This window comes from Coturnix japonica, chromosome 8, assembly GCF_001577835.2.
Source record: "Coturnix japonica isolate 7356 chromosome 8, Coturnix japonica 2.1, whole genome shotgun sequence".
Taxonomy (NCBI): Eukaryota; Metazoa; Chordata; class Aves; order Galliformes; family Phasianidae; genus Coturnix; species Coturnix japonica.
The window spans coordinates 900,094-927,181 of record NC_029523.1 but is presented as its reverse complement, the minus strand read 5'-3'; the positions used below and the strand labels follow the sequence as shown (position 1 = coordinate 927,181).

At 37.2% G+C, this 27,088-nt stretch overlaps 1 protein-coding gene across 12 annotated transcripts in view; it reads right to left on the bottom strand.

Annotated features, from left to right (window-relative positions):
- Nucleotides 1-22,076: 22,076 nt before the first annotated feature.
- NTNG1 (netrin G1) overlaps nucleotides 22,077-27,088 on the bottom strand; it is a 149,239-nt gene continuing 144,227 nt past the window's right edge. For 11 of the 12 annotated variants that reach the window (XM_032446166.1, XM_032446168.1, XM_015869499.2 and 8 more), the window contains one exon: nucleotides 22,188-23,429. In XM_032446166.1, coding sequence (XP_032302057.1) covers nucleotides 23,203-23,429 — 227 coding nt within the window. In that variant the 3' untranslated portion in view covers nucleotides 22,188-23,202. Of the gene's footprint in view, nucleotides 23,430-27,088 lie in introns of all 12 variants that reach the window. The other variant, XM_032446167.1, reaches the window with a different exon arrangement.

Below are 27,088 nucleotides of genomic sequence, written 5' to 3'. Positions count from 1 at the left end.
AGTATATCCGAATAAACCGTTGTGAGACTTGGAGTTATCTGTGTTTGTGGTGGATGAAAAATGAAACTGCACAGAACCGTGTGTTCTGTTAAGTTCTAGCTGTGGTGCTTTGATGTCATCAAATTTGAGTGGTTTGGATGAAAGAACACTTGAATGTACTGCTATACTGTGCTCCAATATAGAGGTCTATATATATATATATATTCTCAGGAATAGTTCCAACTAGAAGATGCAGTGGCAGGTTTTCTATTCTTATTTTATTTTAAAGAGTGTTCTGTTGCTTCTATAATTGTATAGCATATGCAGTTGGATCAGGTAGAGACAGGAATTGAAATATTAAAATGCTTATTGCTTTCTGAATCAATATAGCATAAAGATTTTTTCTAGGTAGTGAGCTCTGGAAAATCAAGCCCTGGTAATTTAAAGAAGATTCAGTTCAAACTTTTCTATCTTTGTTACTTTCATACTTCCAAGGAATGTATCCTTTTATCTATGTTATTCTGAACATGCGAGTTCAGGCTTAGAATTCCTGCCACCAGAGTTTGATTACAACTCCTCGGACTTATAGAATACTTAAAATAAAATAAAATAAAAAAAAAATTAAATTAAAAAAACAACAACAAAACAATAATAATAATAATAAAACCCTGCAAATGTGCACAGTCCCTTTTATATTGTTTCTTCAGTAGCATGCCAGTAAACACACATACAGGTACCCAAAGGATTTATATTGAAAATATTGCCAATCATGTTCTTCCTTTTCCTCCTACTGCAAAATGCTGTAGGGCACTAGGAAAAAAAAAACTCCATTGTTTCCTTGTATGACTTCTTATAGATTAATAACAACAGTGTCAGCTCTTGCTTGGAATATCTTTTCTCTGCATTGTAAGTATGTATGCACAGGTACAATGGTTTATCTCCTGAATGCAGCTGATTTCAGTCCCAGGTTTTGGTTTGTTATAAATATTTTATAGTTATCAGTGAAATAAATCAGTAAGCACAGAACTGTAGCCCAAATAATACACATCTAGCCAATAAGACTTATAAAGCTAGGTATTTTCTCTTTTGGCTCTCTGTTACTAATGTACTGTGGAGAGCAAGAAGGTTTACTTAAATTTGTCACTCTAATTGCTAAAAGAATTCAGCAAACCACTTATTAGAGAAGGATTGCTAAGTAATATTTAATAGAACGTGTTATATCTGTCAACATAGCATGAAGTGAAAATGATTTATTTGTGGCTTGCTTCCTTTTAAGAGAGGATTGTGGGAAAAATCATATTGTTTTCTTGATGCAGCTGGTGAACTTGCAGAGGGTACAGAATTGTCATTTTTTCAGACCAAAACCCATTTTCATTTCAAGAAATTAAGGTTTCTGATGGATTAACAGTTCAACAAATATTTAGTTCAACAAATATTTCATTTCTGGCTTTTTTCTCTGCTTTCTTTATCTCTCTTCCTTTTTTCTAACCACATGAATGCAAGAGTCCTCCAGTCAATCCTGTGTCAGTAAGCAATAACTAGAGAGATGTTTTTTTGCCAGCTTGTATTAAGCTATCAGAAGGAGTAGCTTGCCCTGGGCAGTAGTTTAGTATTATACTCACCAGTGCAAGAAGCATTTAACTGCTTTTTTCATATAGACACTGTGAAAAATGCTTAGTAGAACACTGACGTCAACTTGTTGGAGTACAGGTATTAAAGCAGCTAGGAACTCTTTCCAGCAGCACAGTGTGGGCGATGTGTGTGTATATTTTATTTATAATACCGGAAACATTATGAAATACAGTTTATGTCAAATTTAGTGGCAAAACACAAATACAGTCAAAATTCATTGCTTTTCTGAAAGGTGACATTTTTTACAGATGGTTTTTTTCATTTATTTCTTTGGTAATAATGTTCCATGCATTCAATAGAATGTTGATAGGATCATTGTGTTGCCTACTGTGTAGTTGTATTTTCATATGAAAGAATTTATTGGGCAATCTGGGTTTGGTTTCTTGAGATGTTTTGAGGAATTTTGCTTAAGGGGATCTGAACACCCATTGTAACATTTTGTTGAGTAGTAGAACTTTCCAGAGATTTTAAATTATTTCAAAATACTTCATACGTTTTTTTTTTAGGTTCTGTTGTGCCTCAGATCACAGTAGGTTGTTAGGAGGATGGGGAAAACCCCAAAGTGAGATACTTCTGCTTTCAAGATCAGAACTTGCTGTTATCCTCTGTATCATATTTGCTTCAGGCTTCTGTGATGAGAAATTTCTTAAGCACAGACCATGGGGAGAGTAGAATATAGCCAGTATCCTCAGGATCAGCTCAAGCTTTACCAGAACTTAAAAGTTTTGTTTTACTGTGGACTTCTTATTGTCAAAAGGACACAGACAAGTTCAAACTAAAGTCATATGCATCAGTGAAGATGAGTGTTCTTGAGAATTATTCAGCTGCATATGAGTTTTATTGGTGATAATGCTTGAGGACATGTTTTAAATAAGTCATAGTTCTCTGGTAATCACATAAAATAATCCAATCCAAAAAGTTATATTCCAGCTGCAACTCAAGCAGACTGATCTTCAGTATGTAGGGAGGAACACATTAGAATTACATGTATGGAAACTAAGGTTAAAGATGTCACCTATAAGTGGCATAGAAGTCTCAGATTATGTCTGTGGGACCTGAGCAATCCATTGGACCTAACATCTACAGTAATCCTTGAGTATCAGAAATAATGTAGAGCAAGAGTCAAAGATCTATAGCTTCTATCCAGCTCTTTGTTCCACTAAAGGAAATGCTTTGATGCTTGGTATTTCTGGCAAAACTATCTAGGCTGAGAGATCTGTGGAAAAGAGTTTGAAAAGCATTAATTATCTCTACCTTCTCCCTGCTTAGTTTGTCTTGCTTGGGGTTTTTGATTCCAGTGGCAAATGCAGGGAAAACTCAAGCATTTTCACATTTATTGGGTTCAGTTATGAATTAGCTACAGGGCAGCACGTATCAGTTGGGTGAAGATGGACTGTCTCACTATTCATGAGTTGTCGAGGCTGAGAAACTGATGTCATGCTTATTAAATACATTTCTGTATTTTTTTAAAGCCACACATCTATCTGCTTTAGAAATTATTAGAGATTTTATTATTATTTGAGATAACAAAAGATTGTCAAGAATAGTCTTACATGTCACAAAGCCAGGAGGCTCAAGTTAAATTGAATCCTCAATCCATATACAGATGAAAAAAGCATGCAGTGAAAAGCAAATGCTAAAGAGCTGTATGTATGTTCTTACTGTTCATAGAAATGCTATGCTGTAGCCAGGAGAACAAAATTAGGGAACTTGACAATTGAAATCTACAGGGGCACAGTCAATTTGCTGACCTGAATGGAAATAGGATTTTTATTATGTTACTTCAGCTACTATAGTATCTGAGACTCACTGTTCAGTTTTCAAGTCATTTTTAAAAAAAAAATAGTGTGAGGGATTTGTAATTTATGGGTATTGCAGTGATGGTCAACAGGGATTCTGTTTAAATCCCATATATATATTAGTAAAAGTATTCTGTGTAATAACTGACATAAAGCATCTACCCATGACTATGTTTCCTTTGTCTCCTGTGGGCAGGCATGTTTATTGGCTGGCAATTGCTCTTGAGTGACAAACTCCTTTTGACCAGAATGTGCTGCTCGCTGATGTGCTTTGGACCAGCAAGTGCTCACCGTTTAGTAATTAGTCACTACCAGCTAGATACGTTTTTGTATTTTAAAAATTCTCTCTATATATCAAGCAAGAATAGAGGAAGGGGGTAGTATTGTCAAAAGGTGCCTGAATGGTAAATAGTGACATTTTTTACAGTTCATTTTCTCCTTCCCTAACGTTCCTCTTAAAAGCTGTTGAAAAGCTAGAGTTCTTTTATGTTACTTATACCAGAATTGGAAAGTTTCTTACCTGACAGAAAGTGGCTCAGTGGCTGCTATATGAAATGTGAGCTGTTGATGTGTTCAGCTTGCTTCCTTAGAGGTATGCAAGCATGTTGCACTGGAGTTGGGAAACTGTTCACAGACTCTGTTCACAGCAAATCTGAATCTCCTGTAAACAGCCAGTATTTTGTGCTTGGTTTTACATACAAATCAATAATCTTTTTGCAGCTGAGCAGATCCTATAATTTTAATATAACTAAACAAGCAGTAGCATGAATATATTATTGTCTAAAAACAGGTGCTAGAACTAAACAAATGGTTTTATTGATTCTCTCAGGCTTAACATTTCAAAGAACCCCCACCCAGTCTCTCTGTAGCCTTGTGAATTATCAATACTGTGTAGACAGGGTTTCCTTATTAGGTTTAGGTACTTCAAGAATAAGTAACATCAGACATAAGGACTACAATCTTTATACTGGGCAAACTATGTACTTGTAATAAAGATATTACTGTCTCAGAGGCTTTTTTTATCCCTCCTCTTCTTTAAGGTGTTCCTCTTTGTAACAATATTAGGTATGGACTAAATTAAAGAAATGGAGAATTGTGTTGCTGAAGCAAAGAATAATGTTTTTGAGGGTTGGGGTGAAGGTTAAAAAGAATGATATATGTTAATAACAATGACAAATTGCTGGACCCAAATGACAGATTATTTAGGAGAATTGGTAGAACACAAAACAATATTTCATATTCATGGAATGTGTTTCCACTTACCGCAAAAGAAAATACAGTTGATCGTTAAGTGTGTTAAATCAGTAGGTTGTGAAGAGCTACTCTTACATTTCAACCATCTTTTTGCCCTGCAGCTAGTGCAAGGATCTTCTGACTTGGTTACCCACATGTTTGGTGCTGAGTAGTGGCCAGCATAATAAGAATGATCCTACTATCTGGATTACCTGGTAGCACAGAGGGCATTGTCCACTTGTGATTGTATCCATTATTCCTCAGAGGAGAACTGTAATCAGTGCATTTGAATGCAGGATGTCAAACGGAACAGCGTTATAAATGTATAACCAGAAGACATTTACATTTGTTAGCTTGTTAGTGTGGTCATATGCAGGGAGAACTTTTGATCAGTATTCTCATTATTGCTGTGATGGGAAAAGCTGTTATCCAAAGAGGTAGAGGTCTCTGCTAGGACTGGAGGGAGAAGTGATTAGTTTGGGGGCACCCTACAGGGTACAGCCTAAACCTGCACTGGAAGGAAAGAAGACATTTCAAAAGAATGGCATGTTCTTTGCTATATAATTCTAGCACACAATGCTCCCCGAGGAAATACAAGTGCACTAATAAATGTAAGAGGAAAATGCCATGGAAGGCAGTATATCAAAAAGTAATTGATTGGAATATTTAGTGAGCTTAATTTATAGCGCTGGAAGTGAGACGATGGCATACTGCAAAAGTCTGTCTGAGGTCTGGAAGGAGAGATTTGCAGTACTTACTGTTCAGCCCTCTTCATTACTTCCTAGGAAGGGTGTGTTGGAGCAGCACTGGAGCTGAAACTGGAGGTTGTGACTTTATTCCTCATTTTTGTACGCTATGTAGCTTCAGTGTATTCAGTAACTTGACTGTTTTGAATTAGTATAAAACTGAAGAATTGGATCATTAAGCTTCAAGTTTAGTGGAAACTGGAACTTTCAAGGAGCACTCCTCTGATTAGGGCTGAAGTTCCTTGAACACTGAGGGCACCGTAATCTCAAAGTGCTGTAAATTTACTACTGTAAATACTTGTACTGCATTGAATCAGGTCTAGGATTAGAGATGGAGATCGGTGGTGCTGCATGTGGCAGGGGATTGGAGCTTTGATCCTTGAGGTCCCTTCCATCCTGGGCTACTCTGAATGACTATGAATGCTTATTAGGACTAAATTAAGGCCAGTCAATCTGCTGTACACTTCTGTCTGCTTCCCTACATTTTTCACTTATGATATTATCTTTGATTGAAGTTATATTTTAAAGTTTTCATTTGAAATTACAATCACTCTTTGTCAGAACCCAGTCGTTCCTCTTGTCAAAAAGATATATAATATATTAGCGTAAGGGCAATTGCTATTAACTATGTAGGAGACATGTTGTTATACTGGATAGGCAAGTCTACATACATCTTTGTCAAGTGATCAAGCTTCACTTACCAAGCAGTTCATTTTTTTTATTTTTTTATTTTTGGTACTGCTGCTGAACTAATCATGTATAACCAGGCACACTTCAACTTGGCTTTGATACCATTTTGCTATAATTAACATCTGCTGTCTCCTGGGGTCATTGAGAAATCTTTTTTGTTTGTGTTTATAACTGCAACAGGAATGAGTTTGTTGAAGGGGGTAAGGGAAGCATTTGGTTATCATTTCATCTGTGTAAGCATTCATGATGATGAAGCTGTCAGATCATGGGGTAGAAGGGACCAAATGGGATGTGTGCAGTTTCAGCTTGTGCAAAATATCCCCTGCTTTACTAGACAATGCTATTGTTCTCTGTTACATTTGCTTTCACTTGTCACCTCTCCATGATGTGCTGGAATGTGATAGAACATCCTGTGCCTTATTTTACTTTCAGTGGACCTGGGGGGCAGATCTTAAACTGTTCTGATGCGTTAGGAAATCACATGTCATATCTGCATCCTTAGAGCTTTAAAAATCAGGTTCCATTAATACAGCTGAAACATGCCTAGGTGTTTATTATAAGTACAGTGGGAGTCTGCATCAGCCACGTATGTGGGAGGGATGGTTACCATCCTGTTATGATGTAACTTTGTTATTATTTCCTTTTGAATAGAAACCATCTTATAACAAAGGGGTGTGTGTTGGTTTTTGTTTTTTTTTTTCCTTCTTCAGACAGGTAGGCAGTGCTCCTCACATCCTGAGGTCTCCATTTTCTCACAGTTTGACTTGAGATGTTTCCAGAATAAAATCGTGGCATAGTTCCAACAGAGTTCAGGAAATGGGGCTTCATGTACTAAATGCAGATGTCTGTGTTTTTTAGTTTCACTTCTGGTGATTTAGAATCATACTAACCATGTAATTTGCCTTCAGTTTCCCTATGCTGCTTTTATCTTCACCTAATTCAATAAGAAGGATAACAATGAATTCTGTTTCTTTCTTTTTTTTTCCTTTCTCCTTGAGTTTACACAAGACTTATATGCTGGATTAACAGCCACCATAAGGATCTTAAGACACTGACATTTCAAGCCCAAAACAATGAACTGTATCATCATTTACATCTAATTATCAGTACAACTTCCCTATAAGCACTGGGAGGCTAATACAATGCCCACTGCTCTCCTTGATCTGCAGAGATGATTGCTTATTAGAGTGTCAAGCAAGACTGTCTACTTTAACCTTGTGTCCTTTCTTATGTACACCCTCACTTCCTGCCTGGGCCATCCTGTCCTTTGCCAATCTGTTGTCAGCATTTACCAAATCTTACTGTACTGGCATAATACTGTACGAAGCTGCCTCTTTGTGGGGATTTCAGAGGTAGGTACTGGCCATTTTTTCTTCCTGAATCACAACTTACAGTTCCTACAGTCCTCTGCCTCATAAAATTGTGCTTATGATTTTAGATGACCTAAGGTCATCCAGCTAACCTGACGCCTAAGCATTAAAAATGCCTCTTTGGGAGAGTAGCTGCATTCAGCTGATAACCAGACCCCTTTAGTTATCTTTAATGTGATCTTGAAAGTGATCATGCACATTGTAACGACTGCCTGTCAGATGCAAACCCTGAGAACCTCCTGGTAAAAAAAAATCCCCATGCACAAAGCTGTTGGCCTATAGGATGATTTCATCTTAGCTGTTACTTCTGCTCCACCAACATGTATCCACCTCAGATCACCTTTAATTTCCATGAAGAATGCATAAGTTCTCCATCAAAGAGAATCCCATGTGTTTGTCTTCTGTAACAAGAAACAGAGTCATGAAGGCAAATTGATCTTGGAAGGGAAAAGGTATATAACCTCATAATTTCCTTCTGCATTTTACAGTGAACTTCTCACTTGAATCCAGAGCAATTAGTACTGAATATAAAGCTCCAAGGCTATAAAATAGTTTCTGTCAATAATAAGTAGGAAAGTTTTTAAAAAATGGGCAGGTGATTTAGAATTTTAGAATTTCTCATCATGTTGATGTTTCTATGAGCTGGGGATTGCCCTGGGGGTGTTTAGTAGAAACTGCTGTTTTCATCTGGGAACACTTGTACCAGATTTAAGGTTTTATTAAGTCACAATCATGAAATGCCTTATAGTTGCCATTTCTAGAAATCTGTGGATGTTAAAACCTGAAATTAATGAAAAAGCCACAGTTCTTATCTGTTATGACTCTTTATGTAAAGGTTTGCCACTGGAACCTACTTTATGAAGAATGAAAGTCCAGAACTGGTCAGCAGAACAGCTTCAGTGCCTTATGGTGCCAGCAAGAAAGCTGAAGGAATAAGTAAAATGGAAATCATAGGCTGAGAGAGGAACAAGCACAGGTGTGTAACAGAGCAGCAGATGTTTTTTCCAGCAACTTCTCTGGTGCTCTCTGAAGAGAATGAACACAATGATGCCTTAATTTCAATGGAAAAGGGAGCAGGCCCCTGGGGAAGTGGTGGGATCTGTCTCTGCTAACATGTCTGTGAAATAGCTTTGGTGTTGACTGTACAAGTACCAGCTGCACACACTCTTGGCTGGAGGAAGAATATTGGGGAGATGTGTATATATGTGGGAACATCTGGTGTAGAAACTAATCAAACTGCACAAATTATTTTCTCTGTGTTATTGCTTGATTGTTCTTCTCTATGCCAAAAAGGAGAATGGGAGGTGAGTGTTGAGCCTCTTCAGACAGTGCAGCAAATCTTCCTAAAAGAAGGAGGATTTTTCTTCTGATAGGAAAGTTGCTTTTCTTTAAAATTAATCAGTTGTTCACCTTTTAAGAAAAAGTGAGAGCAGCTGCTCTTCTTGGTTGGGTGACACCCCCACCCCTCTCACTGCTACCCACCTATCCTTGCTATTCCTGTGTGTATGAGCAAAACCAATTCCCTTAGTCATTTGTCTTCCTGTCTGTTGGGACTTTTTTCTCTTGTCCACTGCATGGAAGTTCTGCTCTTGCAGCAGGAGCGGGTTGCTCCCTATGGGAAAAATCCAACCAATAGTTAACGTGAAAAGATGAGAACGCCTACTGGAGCTACCCTGGCAATTCTTATTTCAGATTAGATAGCAATACAGTTTTGAGCGAAGCATTACCTGCTGCAGTTTAGTTAACAATAACTCTGCTTAATTTGTAACGGTTGTTTGCCTTTAGAATTCTATACCAGCTTGTCTAATCAGCATACACGAGACCCCACCACATCTAATTAAGTGAAATAATTGTCTTGCGTTGCTCAAGAGCTGTTTTGTTTTTGCCTAAATTATATAGACATTAGCATGCTTGCATGCATCCAGACGGCGTACAGATGTGAGGTTGAACAGTGTTGTTCTCCTTGTCGCCGCAGGATGGCAGGCTAACCTGAACGTGGAGCAGAACTGCAGTTAAGAGCATGCTGTGTGTATTTATTTATACATACATGTGTATATAGAGAGATAAAAATGATGAAGAGGGTAATTTTTAAATCAATGCTTTTCAAAGGCACCTAAAGAAGCCCATCAATCGGCTCCTTCTGAAGCCCAAAGATTTTGATACAAGTTTTTGTTTGGATGTTTTGAAACTCTCAGCCTGTAATGTTTTATGCTAAGACGTATTTAGGTAAAAAGCCTGCATGCAGCCACGTTCTGTGCATTGAATGCAAGGTTTCTGAGCTTTGCCTGTTGTCTTTGCAGTCACTGCCCCCAGTGTCTGCAGTGGGTGTGGAGTTATGGAAGTAATGGCTCTGAAAATGCAGCCAACACATGACTTTAAGAAGGCTTTAGAACCACCACAACCTTTTTTTTGCACAGTATTGTTAGAAGCACGGAAAGTTTAGATGTATGTTAGAAATAATTTGTGCTTTTTGAAGTCGTATTGTGGAGGAAAAAGATACATTTTTTGTAATACTTGCTTCAAACTTCATCCAATTTAGCGGAGAGACATTAAGCAGGTGAGACATCTTGATCAGCAATGTGACCTCCCAGAAACAGTGGTGTTAGTTCAACAGGAAAAAAAAGAGAAAAGTAATTAATGGCTAAACCAAAGTTTTTCTATATTAATCATAGTTTCTTGTGAAGTTTTTGAAAAGTACACTCATTCCTTCCCTGGACTTGCCAACAGTTATTTCTACTGTCTGCATTATTGACCCTCTCATGTAACCTCTGTCTGTGTGATGACCGGCAGTGCTCTGTCTCCTGCTCTGCTGGTGGTAGTGATCCCTCCTGTGGTCCCTGGCTAAGAGGTGATGCAGTGGCTGCTTTGCACTTTTACAATCTCAGCCCCTGAGGGGTGCATTTTTGGATGTGCAGACCTTTCTCTGTTTTAGTAACCATGTGTAACTACAGTCAAGGCATTGGCTCATAGTGACAGGAACATTAGGTAATAAACTTGACATGGACAGTGGATATGTGTACAAGTTTAGGGCCTGCACTGAGTTTTGTGTTAGGCTTCCTGCTATCCTGCTTTCTGTAAGCTGTGGCCATCATTCTGAGTAGAGAGGAATATCTCATGAGTTTTGTATTTATTATGACCAAGATGTGTTGCTTTTGTTGCAGAGGTTTATATTGATGGAAACAGACTGTTCATGAGGTGCTCTAGAAGGTCACTAAATCTTATATGCTACAAAGCTGGTGATAGCCTAAAAAACTTCCTTTAGCTGAGATAAAACTACAAAGGATAAGGATAATTTAACTTAGCAATTTGCAAATGAGCAGGTTATTAGATGCTCAAATGCAGTTATTACCTATGTATGTGCATATATTATGCAGACTCTTTCCTATGTAACACAATATAAATATTTGGTAAGCCCTACAAATTGTTCAGGTAACAAATACTATTAAAATACAAGCATGTATGCATATCCAATTAGTTATTTTCAATGCATTTAAGTGTGTAGATCACTCTGAAAGTAATGCCTCCTATTTATTTCCTTGGAAACTACAACAGAAACAAAGAGCACAATAACACTGTTGGATAAATTCTCAGTTACAAAACACTATTTTTATATGTAGTCACCAACTGGCTGCACCACAGCTGTGCATTTTCTCCAGTGATGAACAAGAACCTGCTTGCCTTGACTCTAATAAACTGTAATAGTGGAGGTGGCCCACAGATGCTGTCACCACTGTTGAAATGCACCACCTACTGCCTCACTGTGCTCACATGCACTGTTTCATCTCCTTAAATGTTCAAATAGTGTCAGTGAATATTGGTGGGTGCCATTTTTTTCTGCATGGAGGAATTTGGTGACATACGTCTGCATAGTATGCGCTTCCATGTTAGATACCAGTTTGTCAGACTGCTCCTCTGCTGCTCTCTGTCATATGGCAACAAAATTTAATGAAAAAGCTCAGCCTCTACTGCCACACAACTGACTTCTACCTCTGTTGTTGTGAGACAGCACAATAAAGTAGGAGGCAGTACTTTTGGAGCATCCTTTATATATATTACTTACGTAAATATTACAAGAAAATGAATCTGTCATTAAGGATTACCTCTGTCTTGCAGTCAGTGAAGTCTATTTCTTGTTGTTTTGTCCTGTTTGCTCCTTTGACTTGAGCCTTCCTGCAGAAACCATTTCTTTTTGTCTGAACCCAGAGTGAGAAGAATGTAGTAAATGCCAAGTAATAATTATTTGGGATAAGTGCTATGTCTTAAGCTGTTTCACTTAGTTTAAAGATATGAGTGTGCTAAAGAAGCTTGTACTTTGAGACAGAGATCATATAGTAGCATCAAGAGTGGGAAACCAAAAAGTAGGTACACAAATATCTTTGTGATAAAGGTAGAGACCCTGGATGGACTGGGATCTTCAAGGAAGTGGGCATCTGCTGGTCTTGGTTTTGTGTAGAGTAGTACTGGTGACCAATTACAGCTTTCAATGGTGTTTTGAACAAGAGATCTTTCTGTTCTTTTGTAAATGGTTATGTGTTTCTGTCACCAAAGATCCAGCGTATGGTACTAATTGATGAACTGAGTGTGAATTTACTCGGGGGTATTTCCTTTTTGGGCACTTTGAGAATTTGCATTTAACTGTCTTCTCCTTAATTCAACCTCATTCATGAAGCTGCCTGCAGAGGCCACAAGCACAAACTACTTGGTGTTAACTTACGTTTGTTGGGCATCGCTTTTCTAATAATGCAGAAGTAGTTATATTGATAAAGATGTGGAGAACATGAATGAAAGCAGCTCTTGGTCTTGGGGGTATATAGGGTCATGTGGGGTCATTGGGGTTATATAAATGGGCCTGTTTGTCACAGAGTCATGAAACCTGGATCAGAAAGGAGAAAGTTTCTCATATCAAACTAGCAACCTGCAATGTCATTATTTTTATCTTCTAGTTCTCAGCTCCTGCTGATTCTGTACTACTGCACATATCTGTGTCTGTTCCTTGTTCTCAGTGGATGTGGAGAATGCTAGGAAACCTTTTACCAAGTTTTGTATGTTTCTGTAGAAAAATGATGCGGGTTTAACAGCATGTGCAGGTATTTGTAGAAAAGCAAATGTGTTTCCCTCTTGGCTGTTTAGTTGTCTGTAACAATAATGTCATAAATAAATAATGTTTCCGTGAGGGAAAAGAGGAGATGTTTATCAGATAGAATACATGCCAGTTAGGATAACTCTGAACAAAATGTTAACATGGATTAAACAGGAAAACATGCTGCTGGCAAACAAATTGTTGGTGAAAACAGCTTCAGCTAGGGAGTTCCTTTCTCTGTTGGATAGAAATAGTGCCTCCACACCGACCAGCTGTTAAAATTAAGACATTTGTCACCAGAACTGCTGGGTCTGTGGAAACATTGAAATGAGAATAATTGAAGTGCTGCAGTAGAATAATGCACAATAAATGGTGCAAGGAACTGTACAAATGTTGCAGATTAAAGTAGGATCAGAGAGATAATGCCTAAGGGATTACTTTTTCCTATCCTGAAATTATATTTCAGGAGAATTTAAAGCCTGACTCTGTTCTGCTGAAATCAAGTTAAGGCTTTCCTTTGCATTCAATGGACCTGCACTAGGTTGTGAGTGAATGCAGTCTGGTCAGTCTGTGGAGAATGAATCCAAATGGCCAAGAGAGTATATACTTCATGTCCATTAGAGTTCTGTCTCTTCTAATACTGTGTTGACAGTTTGTTTCCTCCTTCAAGATGTGGTTAAGGGATAGGAGGTTACCTTGTCCTCTTTCCACTTCCACTTGTTTTCTGTATATATTATAGATTAGGAAGAAAAATGCATTTAAATTATCTTCAGTGTTATTAAAATAGATACTTCAAGTTGAGCAAGTGCTTAGTTATGTTAATTTTTTTTTGAAAGTTTGCCATTCTGAACTGACTTCTAAATTAGTCTTTGACAGCTGTTACGGGGATTTTACATTTGTAGTTTTCCTCTCCACACTTAGATACATGTTTATGCTTGAAAACTGGCACGTTTTAATACCAATAAGTGACATTAATAAAAAAATGTAAAGATGGAAAGCATGTAAAAATTCTACTACAGAATCAAAACAATCCATGATTATCTGGTTATTGTTCATTTATGTACTTTGTCAGCTCATCACTGCATGTGGTAGAAAACACTGGAGAAATCTGGTCCTTAGTAGTAAGTATTCAAACTTGGGAAGTTGCCGTTTATATTTGAAGAATGGGAAAGGGGGGGAAAGCAAGATAGTATTTGAAAACAGAAGAAGAAAATACAGATACATTAGAGATAGATAAATTGTGGAGAAGGTAAGTATATTCAATCAGTTGCTCTCTATTGGCTTGAGGGTAATCTCTGCCATATTACCATGTGCTGATATATGGACTAATTAGTTGTACAAAACAAAAATATTTATAGAAAATATTTCTCTCAAGCAGCCACCAAACCAACCAAACAAAGGGAAAATGGATTCTCTGTGTTAAAAAATTAAATTCAATCTATATTTATGAGCCCATTCAAAATGTAGAGCCGTTTTGCTCTCAGATTTCCAGTAAGCAGAAATACCCATGCATCATAACCTAATTGTGTCAGTATTTAGACAGTTATGGAAGAAATTAAATGCCAAAGCTATAGGCATTTCCAGCTATAAATAATATTGTATATTAGCTTATTAAGTCATAATAATTATATGTGCCTTAATACACCCAATAAAATAAAAATAGGACAAGGTGGAGGGAAAAGGAACTAGTCAGTGTCTTCCTTTTAGAAGATTTTAGTGTTTTACTGTTTTTTACATAGGTTGCTCCAAAAGCAATGCCTCTTACTTATTTCCATGGAAACGACAACAGATAGAGCACAATATCACTATTGGATATAGCAAATTCTCAGCTATGAAACCCTGCTTTTTTCAACAGAGTCACCACCATCAGCTATGCATTTTCATCAACAATGTATAAGAGCCTGCGTGCCATGCTTGTAACACTGGCAGTGATGACCTGCAATCACCACTGCTGAAACGTACCATGCACTGCCTCGCTGAGCTCCAAACCGTTTGGTCTCTGTAAACATTCAGCAAGTGTCAGTGAATGTCAATGGGTGCCATTTTTTCTACATGGAGGAATTCAGTGGCACATCTGTACTTCATAAGCACTTCCGTGTCAGATGCCATTTTGTCAGACTGCCCCTCTGCTGCCATCCATCACACAGAACAGAACGTAATGCAGTATTGGTGTGAAAGTTCAACCTCTACTGTAACACCAGCATCCATCTCTGTTGTTGCGGACTGACATAATAAAATAGGAGGCATTACCTTCAGAACAGCCCTCATAATTTCTCAGACCGTTAAGATGCCTCCCAGTATTTTGACTCACAAACGATATTCCTTCAAAAATGCAGCTGCTCATCCTAACCTAAAGCTGTTGCTGAAGAGAAAAACCTAAAACAGCACAATCAGATATGAGGTACATATCACAACATTGAAATTCCAAGCATGGAGGGCAAAGACAAGGTTTTGGGAGGTGTGATGTAAAACAGTCTTAGATAATTTGATGTAAGTGGGTGGCAAATACATGCAGATGGAAGACTGTTTAATTTCAGGCATGTATAATTTGCATGGAGTAGGAAACTGTTGGTCTCAATACTTAATGCAGTGGACAAGGTGTCAGAATTAATCTCTCCTGCTTTAATTGAATTTGTAAGTCTCTCAACATCTTCAGACTTCAATCCTTATGAATGAAATGGTAGGAGCACTCCTCCCTGACTTAGAGTAGTTCAAGAGTCTAACCTTAGTAAAGCCTGCAAGATGCTCGGATGATGGATGTTGTCAGAAAACAAGAAACCTGTCAAAAAGTTGTTCACCAGGAAACCTACTCAGTTTAGTCACTGTTCCTTACATCCTATTTGATGAGAGAATTGTAAAAGTAGTTGTGACTCTCTACCACATCTAGGGAGGTAAAAGAGCACTGCCAAGACTAATTCATAACTACCAATCCACCTACTTTTTGCCTGTGGGAGATCTGTAGAGGAAAGTAATAAATATATTCTATGAGAGCATAGAAAGATCTCTGAAATAAGGGAGGAGAGCAAGCTGTAGGATGGCAAAAGAAGGCAGTATAATAAATGTAATTATCCAAAAGTCTAATCTGTCAATTCTCTCATCATACCAAGCAACAGCAGTTGGAGGTGAGAGATGTTAATAAGAAATGTATTGAATGGGTTGGTGAAGCTGTTCAGAGCCAAATTCAGTCCACTGCAGAGCATGGAGGGAGCAGATCCCAAAAGAAGGTCTGAAGGGAAAAATATATATATATCTTTTGAACAGTTGCATTCCATTTTTATAAAGCCTTCTAAGATTATATTTGATTTTGGAGGTGCATGATGAAAAGGAGAAGTAACCAACTGCTTTGGACTGAGTGACGTTTGTGACTTGGTTTGTTGAAAGCCAGCTGCCTTGTGAACATGACCAGACTGGAGCTGCTAAATCCACAGTGTTGATGATAAAGCAGAAGTGGAGGTGAAGGTCCTAGGATCTGCCAGCAGATAAGTTGGCAATTTAGTCAGACAGAACATGAAATCCTGAAGCAGGGAGAGTCTTGTCTGTTTGAGGCTCAATTTCTGCAATATCCAAAGCAGCATTTACAGTGATAAACACTGTGTCTTTGAAACCGAGCCTATAGCATCAAAGCTTGTCCTTTCCATGAGGTCCTAGCATACTTATATGATTCTATTCTGAGGACAACTCACTCTCCTCATTTTTGCAGTGCTTTGCAAGTACTGGATTTCCCCTAAATATTTTAACTCTTGAAATCAGTGGATTATTTTTGCCTTTTCCTTGCTGCCTTCCTCCTTTTGAACTGTAATGCCTATTTATATGCACTTCCTTTGGGACCTGGGATAAAATTTGAAATTTGTGTCTGAGCAGTGCTGAGAATTGAATTTGTTGCTCTTAGTTTTGGTCCTATTGGTTTACTCTCTCTCTCTCTCTCTCTTTTTTTTTTTTTTTTTTTTTTTTTTTTTTTTGTAGCCTCTGCTCCTAATAGGCTCCAGCTTTAATTCCTATATTTAACCTTGTATGTTTCTGTACTGTAAAGTTGAAGACAGGTTTAAAAATTGAGTAGTTGAAACCTGTTTCCTGATAAGGCTTAAAAATGAACCACCATGGACTAGTAAGTCTCACTCAAAAAAGTACATAAATAGTAATTTTTATTTGACTTCAGGGCTCATGATCCCAAATAAAATATAAGAGGAGGGATAATTTGACACCATTTAGAATGCACCCTTCGTGTATGAAAACACTCATTGATTTGATCTCCACTCTAAAGAAGGAGATGTGAAATTTTGTTTAAAGTGAAATATGTTACGCAGCTCTTATCTATATACTAAGGATAATGATAATTATAACCAAAGCTACTAAGAAATTCTCTGTACTTTTGTGGATGTCACTTTATTGATATCCAGAGTGGTGTACTGCATAGGCAGTAGACTTGTTGAACAATTCTTCTAACTTGGCTGCTTGTCTATTGGGTTGTTAGTAAAAACCTCAATTTACCTCTCAGGGACACAGTATCTGAGCATTCATAGGTTGCAGAGATGAACAGTCTTGCCTGTGTGCTCTTCCCTGAGGGCTTTTGAAGCATCACATGTGATAAATAGAAGTGCTTTGACACTGTGTTGATGAGTATCATAGGAAGCTTGTAAGAATTTTACCTTGTGTTTTATTTAGCAGAAGTACAACTCTCTCTCTATTCGGTGTGTTTATGGAATCTACTCAGAGACAGCCCAAGCCTCTCAATGAGAGCTCTCAGTACTGTCAATAATAAAAGACAATTGCAGACACTAGTTTTTCAGGTGCCAAGTGAACTTTGTTCCACCTACATACACAAAGGTTGAAATGTTTTCGTTTACATGTTTAGGTAACACTGAAAACAAGCACTGAGATGTGCAAAAGCTTCAGTCAGATAAAGGCCCCTTTAAATAAGGGGAGCTTGAACTGTGGCTTGCATAAACTTCAGAGTAAGGGCCTGGATGAGTGTCCATGTGATGAATATAGAGATATTTTTGCAAGTTTTGTGGAGAGACAGTTTTTCACTTCTGAATGTTGAGAATTCATTGATCTCAAAGCAGTTGATAGCCCAATCAGAAAAGGTTACAGGAGTTTTTTGATAGATCTGTACTTACCTTTTCATGACAGGCACAACTATCTTCCAAATGTTTCCTAATACACTGCATTAACTGGGTCTAGAATAGTGGTTGTGAAACACCTTATGAATGACATATCATTCTTCTAGTTGTGATATGCAGGGATATCTCTGAATTCCCCAGGTTGTCAAGTAACTGTATGTAAGGTAGTCTGTGATATTACTAGCGAGTAAATGTCTCCTCTTTGACTTGTTAAACAGAAAATGTTTACTAAGATATTTTGGATTCAATGAGTTTAATGGTAATTATGATGGAATTACGTAATGCACATGGAAGGAGTTGAGACATACAGTGGTACACAGTGAAGTTATTTGAAAGGATTTTATACTTCTTTTTTAAAACTTTATTTTGAAGAGCCCAATGAGATTTTTTTTTTTGTTTTGTTTTTTAATGGTGTTATTTACCAATATTAAGTTTTGTAGCATAGATGAGAAGCTTTTCTTTCAGATACTGTACTGAAGAACTGGAAAATACTAAAGCTTCCATAGAATAAATGAGGGAAGTATGTTTGGATGCTATTGAAAATGGAAGGCGTGAAAGAAAGAACATGCTGCAAAGGTATCCAAGCTAGGTATTTTGTGTTCACTTTTGGGATATATTTGTGTGTATACCTAAATTTTAACTTTAAACAATTATGGGAATTCACAAAACCCTTCCACCCCCATCAGTGCCTCTGTTATTTCTTCTCTCTGAAAAACAGTACTTTGTCTTAAGCTTCTCCTGCAGTCTTGAACTGTAAAGAATGCCAGTGTAACAAATTGCACTGATATCATTATTCTTGAAAGGTTTTTGCTAGGATCTATACAATTTAGAATTAACTTCTTAGTAGTTGGTTTCTTGGACATCACAAAGACCTGCACAGGGAACTCAACTGAAAATGATACAATGTGAGAAACAACGCTTATTTGAATCTGGTCTCATTTTCTCAAAACAAGTGAGCAAACGTCCCTCAGTCACACTCTTCACTCTCTCTCCTCCAAATAACTGTTATTACTTCAATTTCTTGACAATGGCTCACCTCTAGTATAAAATTGTATTTTCCGTGATGACAGTAAGCTTGAACGTGTGTACAGCAACTCCACTCAGCAGCACAGTGTAAGCATCAGGTATCTCAGTAAATTAACTAGCACATGCACACACGTGCGTGCATACAAAAAGGGTTTTAACAGGGAAATGATGTCTGGGTATGTCCTTGGGTCAGATGTGGTTGTCCCAGCTGATAGACGCAGGATTTATACGTTCTTGTTGTGCTTTCTACAACTGGCCTGTCACTCTGTCCTGCTGACTGCTGCAGAACTTATTCAGTGCATTTCCATGATGTGATCTTTATCCTGGTCCATCTCAGAAATGCTAGCAATGCATGAAGGAGTTCAATCCCAAAGCCCTTACAGTCTGTTTAGATCTGCAGATTGCAAAATGTTAGTCTTTGCTGTCTTCTCTGAGACTGTAGAATTTCTCAAGCTGTGTTTCATCACATACGTGTTTGGTTCTGTATACATAACAGTAGTCAGAAAAACAATGAAGGAAAACATGCTCTGTACTAGAATGTTGTTTATTGCACTGTGGTTAAAATGGTGCATGCATCTCTGTGAACATGCTGTACTGGTGATGAACCTTCATTTCATTAAATGAAATGAACCCTATGATACAAGATACTGCTGTTCTTCTTGTGGTTTTTCATACTCCTTTTACATTCTTTTTGTTTTGATATGAGTTAATGGGGAGGAAAGTATTGTTGGTTCATATAAAATTTCTGATCTGTCACGCTGATCTGTGTTTTAAGGGATAAATGTTTGCATCCACAAATAATTGCACTTCCATTTTTTTTTGACATGAATTGATTGGCTGTTTTATTAATATCTACATCTGTAACTTTGCGTTCACAAGGGCAAACATGAGGGTTGGGCTGGAGGCTGGCTGAAAATCTGGTCTTGCATATTCTGCAAAAAAGTATTACTCAAATTTCTCACAGGTGAATAAGCTGCATGCGTGGGTGAATCTAGTTAATTCAATAGTTTAATAAACCTAGAATCCCAGTGAGGCTATAACAAATCCCCCTTGTGCCTGGGAGTTATTCTAAATATGAAGTTTTATATATATATATATATATATATATATATATATATTTGTTCTATTCACAACATGAAATAACTTCATGTCTGTGGGTGCAATGATCAAACAGTAGATCATTTATTGTGTGAGGGCAATATCTTGGTGTCAATATGTGTCCAGCTACTTTTTTCTTCTTTGAATAATTTGTTTTTGAAACAGTTTTGCAGCATTAGGATAAATATCTCTATCTTAATGCCCCTTTGAGACAGTGGTTGTATATGCAAGTGGAAATTTCTGTTGCTCCCTGATGAGGGAGCCTTTTTTTAAGTTGTGTTGTTTTCATGTGTCAAGTTTGTGGATCACAGATCAGAACTCATTCTATAGTTAGGAACACAACAACTGTAAGATGATGAGCAGTGATGTATTTCTCAAAACAAATGAAAGCAATGTAACTGCTGCAGTTGAAATAGGAATGCTAGGTTTAAGGTCGTTGTACTCTGAACCATAATGTGGACAACTTAGTGATGTTGAGTTCTTGGATGGTAAACATTCCAGGATATAAATATTGTACAGGAAAGGATAATTCCACACTGGGGTCCTTTTCTGTGTTTTGATACAGAACCAAAATCCCACTATATCCCCTGCAAAAGGAACCTTGCTTTTTACAGCTTCTGAAGTGAGGAGCAGCTTCTGTCTTTATTTTCCACTGAATTCCACTGAATAGGCAGGTAAAGCAATACTAAGCAATGTTAACATCCTCCTTTCTCTAAACAGGTGCACGGATTTTTACTATAGTTTGGACAATATAGCAGAAACTTGCATTCAAAATTTTCAATTAGTTAAGTTCTTTGGAATTCAGATGGAAAAATAATGAAGCTGAAGAAAATGACGGTCAGTAAGTTTTCACTGAATGAACTCCACAAAACATGATTTTATTAATAGGTGAAAGAGGATAAAATGCACAAAGTAGTAGCTAGATTTGTGGAAAGCCATATATTCTGTGCTGGTTTAGAAGATCATAACTACGTGAAATTCGAATGAGGCTGAATTGATTACAATCTGATATTTGCTACACTCTAGCACTGCTGACAGAATCTTGACTAACCAAACGAGCATAACATGCCTTCTTAGCACTTCCACAAAGTCTTGAGTTTGTAATGACAGTTTAAGTGCATTTTTTCCAATTATTTGGTCTGTGCTAATAAACTATAAGAAAAACTAAAACCCACATTTTAATATTAGAAGTCCATTTAATTATAAGTAATGTCTGGCTCTGCCTTTCAGCTGTATTAGCATCTATATTTCTCATTGAGTCCGCTTTATAATTTTCCAATTAATATTGTGAACATCCTTTTCATATATATCTGTAATCTAACACAGCCCATAACTAGTAGCCACCTAAACTCTAGATTTGTCTTAAAACTCTTATTGTAGACCACTCATTCTGTGCTCATGGCCATCTTTATGAAATGAAGACCTGCCATGTCTATGTGTTTCATGAGAGCGAGTTCTGGCCTGAAAAACATTCCTCAGCCAAAGAGCTTATCCAAGAAGGCACTGCTCTAAATTCTGCTGTGCTCTAAATTCTGCTCTGCTTACCGGTAACCAGGTAAAATGTATTTTTCTCATGATTTTTATTTTTTATGTTTTTGCTAATTAACTGTTTTCTAGATGAGGTTCTTATGTTGGTAAACTGTTTAAAGCCATTATGATGAAAATTGCCAGGAAATGAATTCACACAGTCTTGCTGCCTCTTGAATTGTTTCTTTTTTTTTTTTTTTTTTTTTTTTTTTTTCCAGGGCTTTGAAACACTGCTGAGGTTTTGGTTTACCTATCTATTCTTCCTATTCGTTTCTGTCACACTCAGTAATTGGCCTAATAAAGGCAAAGGCAAGAATTTATTACACCCTGGGCAATACTTAAAACCAACTTTATTTGCTGGAGCAGCACTTCTAATCTACAAGCTGCTATATCTTTTGACAGTCCTTCTTAATATTAAATTTGACTCTGTTAAATGTTAAATCTTATGTTTCTGATTGCTGCTGTTTTTGCAGTTTCTTAGGCACTCTAGTACATATATAAACATATCATTTTAATGAAGCTTTTGCAGAAACAAGTTAAGCTGTGGCTATATCTACTTTGTTACTGCCAAAATCCACATACTCTATGATATAAAGACTAGTTTCTGTAATGCTTTGTTGAATTAGTTTGGAATAATTCCTCTGATGCCTTGAGAGAACAAAGATGAGAACTATTCAACTTTTCATACTCCTCCCATGCTTAGGATTTGATGAAATTTTCCTTAGGTAAATTTGTTTATGATGATTTGAAGAAATACAGTAAAAATTAAAACCAGGTTAGATTTTCATGCAGTGATTTCCACTGTTGAATCTGTTTTTCTACCACGTACATGGTACAGTGATCTATCTCCCCCAGAAAAGGTCTTAAGAAATAGTACTACATGATTCTGGAATTGTTTATGCAGGAGTTTTTATTCTTGGAAATCTTCCAGTGTTAAAGCAACAAGAAAACATATAGAATGTCCTTTGGTGGAATCTTATTACACTTGTTATATATGTAAACTGATATTCTTTGATGCCAGCACGTTGCCCATACAGAGAAATCTCTGCACAATTAAATGAAAGGTAAAAGAAAAGGACTAAATAAAAAGTATTTTTTTTCTCTTATCTGATTAGAATTAAATACATTAACAAATTGTCTGGTAACACAAATAGGCAATAATACAAAAAATCTACATTGTACATTATTTCAAGAAAAATAACTTCATTTGAATACAAAAGGATAAATACACTTTTTGTCCTATAGCCACTCTTGTACAGTAGGTGAACACAGCATCGTACTGATGCGGTGCTGCTAAGGTATACAAGGATATGACTGGCTTGAGTTTTGTTGAGGGGGCTGTTACACATGTGCATCACTAACATCAGACAAAGAAATCTTTCAACCAACAAGGGTTACAGAGCAACGTTCACTAAAGCACAGGTTGGAGAGGATTCAGGGACTGAAGCAGGCCAATATGGCAGCTTTTACAGATTTCCTTATACCCACAATGCACTGACAGCAAAGAATGCCTTTATTTGGTCGGTCCACACACTGGGCGGAGGTACAGCAGCGCACCAGAGAAGAGTAGCAAATGTTTTTTTTTGTTGTTGTTGTTTTTCTTTCCATTTTGGGGCTTTCCAAGCTGTTTGTCCTGTGTGAGCCTGGCAGCGAGCACTGATTGGGCAGAGCAGGTGCTGCCAGCCCATCTCCGGTTGTGGTGAGCAGTCTTGACTCAGAGCGCTGTCCGTAACTGATTAATATGGCTTAGTTCAGTTAGGCCTTCCTAGTTTGTATGTGGTGTTATTTTTCTCTCTTTTTCCTTTTTGAAATTTCAGTAGCAAACGCTTGGATTTTGTTTAGTTTTCATGTGGCACGTTCTTTTGAAGCAGTCCAAATACTATGCCATCGGCCATATGGAGCCTAGCACGTGTGAAGCCCAGCTGCTCCTAGTAGGGCCATCAGCATCAATAAGGGACCATGTGATATTGCGCCCTGGGCGGAGCTTTGGCTGCAGCCTCCTGGATCCCTTTCACACTTAAGCTTCTCACATAAGATGCCAGTGTAGGCCGGAGGGCACTGGCACCGCACATTGTTGACGCATGTCCCTCCATTCTGGCAGTGCAGGAGCTCATTGTCACACACATTTGCTGCAAGACAGCAGGGGAGGGAGTGAGAGAAAAACAGAATAAATACCAGTACATCTACAGGAGGAAGTCTGCATGGAAAGCAGAATCAAAACACCGTGGCTCATCTGACACTTCCCTCCTCTTCCTGAGGCATGGGAACGGGGGAAGTGATCTGATTTTTAAATGCTTCACGTTGGAATTTCGGTATTTTATTTGTTAGTTTTCCATCTTTTTTTAAGTAGTAGTCTTGGGGAAACTTATCGTTCACTTCAGACCACTGAATATTAATTAATGAATTAATATTATGAATGAATTAATAATGAATTATGAATATTAATACCTGCTTTGTGCCAATGTCTGCATTTTTACAGTTCCTGTTAAAGTGGAACGATAGGGATGCTGTTACATGGAAGGGACAGGGTATCCAAGGCTTCTGGGCAACACAAACAGGGTTAAAAATGCAACATGGCTTCACCAAAGTTAAAGGGTCTCTTTGAGAAGGCAAGATTTTATAACCAAGAATTGTGTGTATCAATGATCTGAATAAAAGTACGCAAAAAAGATAAGGCAAGCGCAGGCAGAAAAATCAGCATGCTATCCAATGGGGATTTTATGCTACGTGCATATGGAAATAAAAGATAGTTATTTCCATTACAGATCAAATATTTCTTCTTAATTAGATTTTCTGCTTTGGTACAAGGGTAACTGGCAACTCAAAACTATCTTGGTTAGGCACTGCAGCCTGATGGAATGACCTTAGAAATCAGATTTGACAAAAGATTTGAGAGAAAATAGCACAGGCAACAGTTTTACAGCTACGTAGTTATTTTCTATTGGAAAATCTGGCAGCTTTTTTAATTTTATTTTTTATTTAAACTATCAAAATATTTCACTTGTTAAATATGTAGAGACAAGAGGAACATAGTACTTGAATGTGCTAATCTGTTATATTTTGGAGAACAACAATGGTAAAATATGTGCTATGTATACAGCTCTGCCTTCCACAGGAGTGTTAATTTTAGTAAAGATTTGCACCTCCTATTTAAGCAGGATGTGACAGAAGAAACTTTCCCTAGGGGAACTGGAGAATGGTTTTGTTGAGACAGTCTCAACATTATATGCTGTTTATACATATATTAGCCTGGAAATAACCTTAATAATTCAGTCTAAGGGAAAATAATTCTTATTTTCACTTAAAATATTCAATTTAGCTCTACAAAAATGTGTAGTTTTATAAATGCTAATTTCTTCTTCTTAAGAAAAAAAAAAAAAAAAAAAAAAAAAGCAGTAATATCAGAACTAAAATCCAAACAGCCCAAGCCCTTAAGTGATGCAATTCTACATCAATCTATACAATTCTGTGTTCTAAGAATATTACTGGCAAACTTTTACATGCAGACTTTCATTCAGAAAAAGAAAAAATCTGACTTTGGAAGGATCCTGAGAAGGGGGTTTTCTAATGTTGTGCATCCAAGCAAATCAAATAATAACACACGGCGTTAGAAACTTATACAGATCTAATCTAGGGAGAGCAGCTAAATTATGTGTCTCAGTGATACTGTTAATGTTAATAATCAAAGCCCCTTCCTGAGATCTCTGGATTAAAAATCTTTGTCTTGTTTATGAACTGTAATGTCAGGATCTGGATATAAAGGTACCATCAAGGTGACAGACGTATGTCTGAATTTGAATATTTTCTGTGTTCATTGTAACAGCGTTTATTATGTACAAGAAACGGTAAATCATCACCAAGTAAGCATGGTGAACTTAACAGCCTAGAAAAATTTCAAGATAACAGGGCAAAAAAAAAAATGAACTGTTTTTTGAAAGTTGATATTTAGCCTCAGATACAAAAGTCATGTAGTTAAACCTGACCTTGTTATTCAAGTTTTAATATTCAATTTTCATATGGGTAAATATATGTAATAATCAAATAAAAATAATTTGTCAGTACATCCTCTGTGCCTATTTGGTCAGGACTACTCATTGCTGGGATGCTTCCTGCAAATCAGGCAGCAAAAATGGTGAAATATCTGTTCCATCAATACTGACTATTGTTTGCCTTGATTAACGGAGAGGAAATCAACAGTCAATTAAATACCACTTTTTAAATTGTAGATATTTCACTTCATGTTTGCCTCTGAATATATCTTTTTTTTTTTTTTTTTTTTTTCTAATTAGTTGCTAAAAACAAATTTGTTTTTGATTAACTTTAGTTACCTTGCCAATCATAGCCTTTTGTTTAGGAGGCCATTTACGCAGATGCTGGTTGTCATGTTACAGAGTGCTAGATGTGGATGACCGATGTGGCTCTGTGTTATGTGAGGGCTGTTCTGCCTTACACTCTGATGCAGAGTAATACATAACTCCTGTGTAATTACTGTTGACTAAAAAATTCTGGATACAGTGCTACAGATACAGAGTTTTTAATTAAGACTGTTAATTTATTTTTAAAAAGTTTTCTTTCAAGTCCTTAAGAGATGAACCAAAAACTTCTCTTCAGTATTCTATGCATAGTTTTATAAGTTTGCCTGCAGAAATGCATTAAGGTAAATACAGTTTAATGTTCTTAGTACATCAAAATTTTTCAGCTGTTAGTCTTGTATGTCAAAGATTTCCTTAGTTTTTCTCTTGCACCCTAACAAATGCAGTCATTTAGAAGGGAAATTCTGAAACGAAATCTCCCTCCCCCTTCTGTTTTTGCCAGACTTTAGTTTTATGTTTATTCTGATCGACTCTAATTCCATTCTCACCTTCTGGAAGGCCTGGTGAGGATTATATTCAAGACCTAAAATATTAACTATTTCTTTGCTAACCATTGTTATATTTATTCAGTTTAGGATTTGCATTCTCGATTGCTAATGAATGTAACATGTCAGCAGCATGAATCACTAAATGGAGTGCTTTCACTTAGGTCTAGAATGAAATTTATTCCTCAAATAAAACAAGTCCACATGCTTCCAAGTATATTGGGCAAGTATATTAACTGTTGTTTTGAAAATTAATAGTGTTTCTAATGTTAATCTGGTATTCTGCTATGATACGCATTGTAACATACTTATTTCAGAAGCAGCTTCCTGGCTTACTCTGAAGAGGCAGAGACGTGGCAGCTGCTGAGCAGAGAAGGAAGGGCTGGGACCTTGGGCCACCTGCTGTATGTGGAACTCCAAGAAGTGCTGGTGGGGGCAGGAAGGGTTGTTACAGCCCGGCACACAGGTAGCCCTTAGTCTTTTCTTGAGTGCTGAGCCTGAAAACACTGGGCTTTCCTGCCCACTGCAAAACCCCTTTGGCATTCTGTTATGTTTGGGCTATGTCCCTGCCCACTCTTAGCAAAACTTTGCCTCCACTGCTAAGACATGCTGAACCATTTTTGCCTTACCTTCATAACTGGCTATTAACTGTAACAATAGAAAGCTGGTTGGAAGTAGAAGGCTCTTAAATGGAAGGTGTTTGCTCTGCCATACTCCCATTCTACATCTTATTGTCAGAACTCTGATAAACAGAGTTATTATTCACATTCAGCTTTTGGTGTCCCAAACTATGCCTGGACAATTCATGTAAATGAAACATTATCAATTAATATTTCATAACCTGAAAGGTTTCAGCTACAAAGTTCTAATCATAGAATGAAACACTGAGAAGCAAAGCAAATAAAAACTAATTCAGAATTAATCATACTT